Genomic DNA, 7,500 nt, shown 5'->3' on the forward strand with positions numbered 1-7,500 from the left:
CGTCTGTGAGAGTTCAGCTCTCAAGTGCATAAGGGAAACGAAGCACAAAAGACACAGGTACTGATATATTCAGGCTGCATCAAGTTCTTTCCCCCACCCAGAGGTCTGTTCCTCAGCCCTTGTGCAGCTGCCTGCTATGCATGATTAACCTCTGTTCAGCCATACACAGAAATCTTTTGTCCTAACATACACAAAGCAAATTATTTTGGAAAGCCAGAGAGAACAATTAAATATAAAACTTCAGCTGTATTAAATTTACAGGACACTTCCCCTGCTTAAGAAAAAGAAAAAAAAGATGATAATAAAATCTCTCATTTTAGCTCAATAACAGGCTTTAGTTAGGGTGACAAATCCATCTCTGCCTTTATTTAGGCATATCCAGACATAGTAATCATCTTTTTTTTTTTTTTTTTTTTCCTCTCTGGAAACTAGTACTAGCATTTTTTTGGGGTTTTTTTTCTCTTTTAGAAGTAATGCTTCCCAGTCCTTCCATCTTTTCCCATAACATGCTTTTTGATCAAAAAGTTTTGCTTCCAGGTACAGTTGTATTGAAAGCAAATAAAATAACATGTCTATCCCATGCTAAAATTGAGGATTTTGCATGAAGAGTAGATGAATAATTTTTACCATCTCCAAGATCCCAGCAGAAGGCAACAGTGCCGGCACCCAGCCTTAGATGCATTTAATTTCATTCCCAAGATGATGAAAGTGATAAAAGTAATAGCAACAGAACAGCTCTGCCCCTCTCTGGGTAACAGTAGCAATGGTGAGGAACTTTTCCCCTTTGGAGGGGCATCCTGTGGAGGTAGATGCCCGAGGCTGTGCTTTTTCACTGGGTATCTACCAGGTGATTGATAACTCTGGTGGTTTTGGAATAATTCGACCACATCTCCTATAGACTTGTTAAATCCTCGGGAGGGTGCTCTCAGGGCTCTAGACCTGCTGATTACCTGGATTTCCTACTCCTCCCATGGTAGTGGGCACCACTGGGGCAGGGCAGGCACTGCAGATGCAAAGCCCATTACCACCACCCTTTGATCCAGCTTGGGTCTAGTCTGGGTCAGGATTGGTGCTGTCTAACCTGTGTGAACAGTCCCATTTCTATGGGGAAAACATTTTGGGTTGGAGAGCACCTTCTTTAGGTATTGGTGGTTTTGGGAACCAGCTGGTAGTGGATGTGGTGTTTGAGGTACTCTTGCCCAGAAAATGATCTTGTGGAGTGTTGGTAGCAGGGAAATCTTCTCCTCACTGTCTACATTGTAAGGCAGAAGAGAGGCAATCTAGGAACAGCATCACTCTCAAAGATGGCCCCAATTACTTGGGCAGCTCCAAACCAAAGATCTCTCCTGCATGTTGAATGCAAGTGCAGTGCTTGGAAAGCAGACCTGAGGTCAACAGGAGAGGCAGCTGAGGGCAAGACTCAGGCCAGGGCAATTAATTTCTACCAAACAGTACAGTGGCATACTAATTGTTTTTTTGTATTAAAGTACTTCTCCCATCCTGGGAGAGCAGTGAGGAGAGGAGAAACACGCCAGGAGTGGGAACTAGGAGTAGTTCTAGGGCTGCACTTGATCCTTGCCACCCATGGAGCATCTCTTCCTCACCCCTCCCACTTCTCCCCCTTTCTGCTGCTCATTCTCACTGATGCTCACTAATGGAGCTTGTTGCTTCTGCTGAAACAGGGGTGCAAGAATCCCCTGCTGCTCCCAGGGACAGCCAGGAGAAATGCTGGTGCTACAGTGATCCCTTTTCTTTTTCACTGCCCTGCTTTTTTCCCTGCCAAAGGGACTTTCCCACCTAGGCACTAGTGCAGACTGCAGTTTGTTCTGGGTTTCAATACAGACCAGATTTATTAAGTAACCCTTCTACACGTGTACCCTGGTATACAGCTCAACTGTAGGAATGGATGTTTTTTTCTAGCAGCAGCTCATTTGTCCAGGTAGCTTGCAATTTTCCAGGGAAAGGCGTGGTGTGGAGGTTGTTTTGTTTCTGGTCAATTCTGTTGTGGCACTTTTATTTTACATGGTTGAATGTGCATCTATAGGGACTATATTTCTTAAAAGAAGCAGATCTTTCTTCCCTGCAGAAAGTAACATCTGTTTTCCTGGACAATGAAGCCAGGATGAGAACATAAGACCAGCAGATACAGCCAAGTTCAGGTTTTAGTAGTAAGTTAAACACTAAACTAGCCTGGGTTTTGTTTTCTTGGATTTTTTTTTTCCTAACCAACGGCTGTAAAATGTATCTGATCATTCTTTGCTGAATTGCAGAAGGAAATGGTTAATGTTTGTGTATGTTGCTAAACAAGATAAGATGCACCTGCAGTCTGAATTCCCATCTTGGTCATGAATGCAGTCTGTATCTTTGCAAACTAATCTGTTTAATCAAATATTAAGTTTTATTCAAATTCAAAAAGAAACAGACAGTGAATTGTTTTTCTGCATGATCTTTCTTTGTCATGCATCCTCTTTGCATCTCAAGAAAAATAGCCTTGTTCAGTCACAAAACATTTGCATAGATCAAAATTGAAGCACAACAGCAGTTTGTGTGCTGATAAAACATCTGTAAAGGTGAAGAAGTTTAGCGTGTTCTCCCTGACAGGAGGGTTTAGAAAAATTATTGCAACTTTTTACAATTTTACTTATTTTTAAACAGAATTCCAATCCAACTGGAGTAAGTTTCAAAGTCCCAATATGTGAAAGCTATAATTAGTGAATTACAACATTTTGAAATGAGGAGTTATTACATCTGACTAGAATTAAACTAATTAAACTTAAAAAAAAAAGGAGAGATTGTATAGCAAGCTGGATAACTCCGTGCTGATGATAAAACCTGGGCGATGAACGAATGCTTTGCAGCCAGCCAGCCCTTCTTTGGAGGGATTTGAAGATGCTCTGAGATACAGTTATTTGGAGCTTTGCTGATTAAAAGTACCTGAGGTGTAACTTAAGAAGCAGCTTGGCTTTACTGCTGCAGATTTTTTTTTACCTGATACAGCCTATTCTTACCACTTTTCCTTCAGCTCAGTGCATGCGTGGGCTAGAAAAGCCTGTTAGAGCATTTGTGGGGGCTCAGGCTGAGAGTAACAGGAGTGAAAGATCATCTGTGCTGAAAAATATTTTTGCAAAAGAGGAGCATTACCTGGAAGGAGGATTGAAGTGCAAATGAATCAAATGCTGTTCAGTGTCACCCCTGTGCTTCTCCTGTTAAAACACATGAGAGCATGTATATGTTTTGTCCCCATATGTTTTGTTCCCAGTCTTTCACTTCCTATTTCTAGGGCTTTGCCATTTTTCTGCTGCTGCTGTGTTAGGTGAGGCAGCGTTGTGCTGTGTAAACCCACAATGCTGAGACTCTCAGGTTGTTTGAACACTGCTTTAGGTTCAGCTGCAGTACACTGTTCCTCTGATCTTTTATGTTCCTGAGCAGATGTCTTTCATTAATTTATGGATTTATCATCTTTTCTTTCTCTCCTTTTTTTTTTCTTTCTTTTTTTTTTTTTTTTTTTTTACACCTGGCAGCTGGCTCAAGTTTCAGCAGTTATTGTCTATTTTGCATTACCCATAGAATTGAATGTCATCTGTCTTCACAAAGCTATAGCTAAGAGAATTGAGGCAAGCCACACGAGCTGCTGGGACAGAGCTTGTTTGCGTTCCATTCGGCACCCCTCCTCCCTTTACCTCCTTAATATTTATTTGTGCTCGTTTTCTTTCCTGGCCTTGAATGGGGCTTAGCTCGTGTTCGGTACAGCTGTATGTTTACTGAATCTATTTCATCATGAGTCATTGTGCGTGTGTAAGTATCCTGGAAACAGCTAGTGCTTTCTTGGAAGAACAGTTGCTTTTCAGCCCAAGCACTTAAAAAGGAAATTAAGCAATTGGTCAGTTCAGTTTTTTTTTTCTTAAATAGCAATGGGTTATCTAATTCTTAGCTCTTAAGTCCGTCATTAACTATTTTTTGCTAGATTATTACAGATCGTATTTTTTATCACAGTAAAGCGTTAACCTTAGGATCAAGATATACAGATTTGTTGCATATTTGATATTACTTTGAGGCTGCCAAGTGCTTAAGAACAAGTATAATTTTAATAAAAAATGGATTGCTGGGAATTTGAGTCTCAGAGCATCTTTTAATACATGCTTCATTCAATATCAATATCCTCTGGCATTAGAGCAGAAAATATTTAAAAATCCTAAATGCAGAAGGAATCCAAATGCTTAGACAACTGTCTAATATGCTTAAATCCAGCAAATGTGAGAGGGGTTTTTTGAAGTTTAAGTCCATCCTTGAGCTTGCATTGAAAGAGAATATACACCAAACCCGATGTTAACATGTTGTCGGCGTCAGAGGAATTGCAAATTAAGGAGACTCAGGATTACTTTCTTTTCTCTCCTACTGGAGTTCCCCTTTGGACCCCCACTTCCCTGAAAGGATCACATAACAAAATGGATTTCTGGCATAGAAGTTTTGATTTGTCTAAAACTCTTATCACTGAGCAATAGGTGACAGCTTGCTACTATTATTTCACTTACGTATTTTGACAGATGGCACTGCAGAGTGTAATGCTCTTTTAGACTTCTCTATCAGTCTAATGGAGGTAACTGGAGGTTCTTTCAACTCTTCTCTTGGCACAAGAAGTATGTCAGTCATAAATTATCTTCTTTGTAATCATTAAGCATCTAAAACAAAATGCAAGTTCAGCTGAGCCATTTTCCGTGTACTTCCAGATAATAAGAGGTTTTTAAACTAATATTGTCAATGCCTTTTTTTTTTAAATGCTACATTTTTCTAATCTAAAAATGAACTTTGTAACTGAAATAAAGGGAGAGGGTTTCAGCAGATTTCAGGAATTAGGGAAAAAGGAATTTTGCTGAAAAAGCCTAGCTAATCATCAGTAGGCTGCTGATAAAAATTAGTCTGTGTTTCCCATGTCGAGGCCTGGAGTGGGATGTTCTGTGCTGACGTGCACCCGCTGTAAGGCAGAGGAGGCACCTTGGCTGCAGTGCATCTGTCAACTTGGTTGACCTTCCCCCGCCATAAGGTGTGAACCGAGCGAAATTTTCAACAACTGTGTTTAGGAGAAACAGTCCTTAGAGAAGCTTCTGGGAAGAACCCTTAATTGACCTTGTGGGGGCCGCATTGATTTTCTCCACGTGCATCTTCATTTCTGATAAATTATAAAGCCATTAATTTGCTGAGGAAATGGCAGGGCCAGCCTGCGGCACAGATGTGACCAGAGCCGTCCTAGCACGCAGTTCACAAAAGGGAGCCAAGAAGCTGGGAGAAAAATCAGCAAGCTGAGATTGTTATGGTTAGCTTCACATTCCCTTGGGAACTCTTTTAGTTGCTTCTGTTTACAGATCTAAAAGGTAATGATGTTTCCAGGATAAACAGGCTGCCTTATAGGGTAAGTGGCCATTTATTGATCTGCTAGCCCTCATGTATTGATTGGTTAGCCCCAAATACAGCTCCGTTCTCCAAGGAGTTAACTGTGTAAATCAGGAGGCGACAAGTTTGTGGCAGGGGATTCAGCGGCCAAGGGGCTCTGCCTGCTAAAGACTTCACTTTGATTTGCAGGCGAGCCACTGGAGCAAAGCAGCAGCAGGACTAGGGAGATCTACCCCAGATATTAAAATTTATCGATGTGAATGGAACAGGTGAAATGTGCTGTTTGTGTAAAACTGCTCAAAATCATAAAGTGCCCCTGATTGTCTTACATGCTTTGGTTTTATTGTGTGCAAGCAGCACAACACCGAGAGGAAAAGAAGCTTTAGCTGGCATTGCAAAGGAGAAGGAGAAAAAAGCTCCCGATAAGTTTTCTGCGGCACATGCTTCCTGCATTTGTTTCCGTAGCAACAAGTGAATGTACATATGGCACACAATCCCTAAACTTGCAGGGTCCCTGAGACCCAGCACCTAAACTGATAGGAAGCACAGGGTTAAAGTTACGTGGCCTCTCATCCCATGTTTGCCTATTTTACAGAAAATTACAGCACAGTGGTTCAGATGTTAATACTTTCTCCTGTGGTCTAGGGAACCATAGAGTATTTAATGGGGCACTCTGTACATTCAGAACTAGCTTTCTCAAGAAAAGAATTTTCCTTTACTAATTCAATCCTACATGCAGGAAGGCTTGTCACCGAATCACTTGAAAAAGGCCAAGCTCATGTTCTTTTACACCCGGTACCCAAGTTCCAATATGCTGAAAACCTACTTCTCAGATGTAAAGGTAAGAAAATCTCTTCTCCCCCCACCCTTTCTCCTTACTGCATGCTGTATTTTCTCACAAAATGGTATTGTTTTATCCTGTTAGAAATTAATAATATTTCTAGGTACATAAAGTTTACATCCTGACCTTATTCACTTGTTCTTCCTGTTGAGGTGTACACTGCGTGTGCCTGGATAAGGAAAGGGAATGTTTCTAAATCTAAAAAAAATATTGAAATTTTAAAGCAAAGTAAGGATAATTATTACAGTAAATTAAAGGGTCTCCATTATATATCCTATTAAAAAAGGAGATTTTTTTGGTGGTATAAATGTACTTCCAAGAACATTTTGGAGCAGTTCTCAAGTACTCCCTCATTGTTTCATTTCGGTTGGTTTCCTCATATTTGTGCTTACATAAGCAGAGTGTAGAATCCCTTTCTTTCTGTCAAAAAGAAACAGTACATTGAAATTCTCCATGCAGAAGCTGCTTAAAAACAAAAGTGATGATTGTCTCTTATTTACAACTTAATTTGTTGTTGATGCAGAGTACACTGAGCATAAGGAGGATGAATAAAGTGACAGATTCAGGCCACATTATTCAAATGAGGATATGAAAGCTGTCGACATACAGCTGCATCCTCCCTCATTCTACAGAATATTAGGACCTCCTGATTTTTTTTTCTAAAAGTAATTGTTCCTTCACATCAACTTGATTTTGTGTTAATCATCTAAGTTTTTTTTTTTTAAACGCATAGATTGTGTTTTAATGATTATAATGGTATGCATGGTGTCATTATCTAAGTAACTTTATAAACATTACATTAGCTTAAATTAGTTTGTTACATATCGTTCCCCCCGTGCATGTCTCCCCCCAAAACAAATTACAGAAATCCTTCTTTTAATCACTTTTGGGTTATGGTTTCTTCAGTCTTAGTGGGAGATTATCCCACAGGTTGTGTACTTGGCCCAGTTTCTGCTGATCAGTTTTCTTTGGTCAAGTTTCTTGGCAGTTTTTCCCTTTATTTTTTTCTCATTTAATGTTGCTTGCACATCTCAATACGCTCCTGCCCCTCGCAGCCGTGTCCTTGGAGGTTCCTCTATTCAATGCCATGTGCTGAGCGGATGGTGACAACATTTATAAAAAGGAGCGGGGGGGAAGCAATACAGGCACTTCCTAGGCTAAATGGCTGGTCAAGAATCATTAAACACACACAAAAAAAGCTGCAAATGGTGCAGCGGGCCAAGTGGAGGGTTTGCTCTCAGAGTGGATCCACCTGGAATGGAAAAATCGGA

At 40.5% G+C, this 7,500-nt stretch overlaps 1 protein-coding gene across 5 annotated transcripts in view; it reads left to right on the forward strand.

Annotated features, from left to right (window-relative positions):
- The window catches only part of PROX1 (prospero homeobox 1), a 49,559-nt gene that overhangs the window by 9,903 nt on the left and 32,156 nt on the right, over positions 1-7,500 (forward strand). For all 5 annotated transcript variants that reach the window (XM_063152166.1, XM_063152170.1, XM_063152167.1 and 2 more), the window contains one exon: positions 6,122-6,229. In XM_063152166.1, coding sequence (XP_063008236.1) covers positions 6,122-6,229 — 108 coding nt within the window. The remainder of the gene's footprint in view (positions 1-6,121; positions 6,230-7,500) is intronic.

Source organism: Melospiza melodia, chromosome 3, assembly GCF_035770615.1.
Source record: "Melospiza melodia melodia isolate bMelMel2 chromosome 3, bMelMel2.pri, whole genome shotgun sequence".
Taxonomy (NCBI): Eukaryota; Metazoa; Chordata; class Aves; order Passeriformes; family Passerellidae; genus Melospiza; species Melospiza melodia.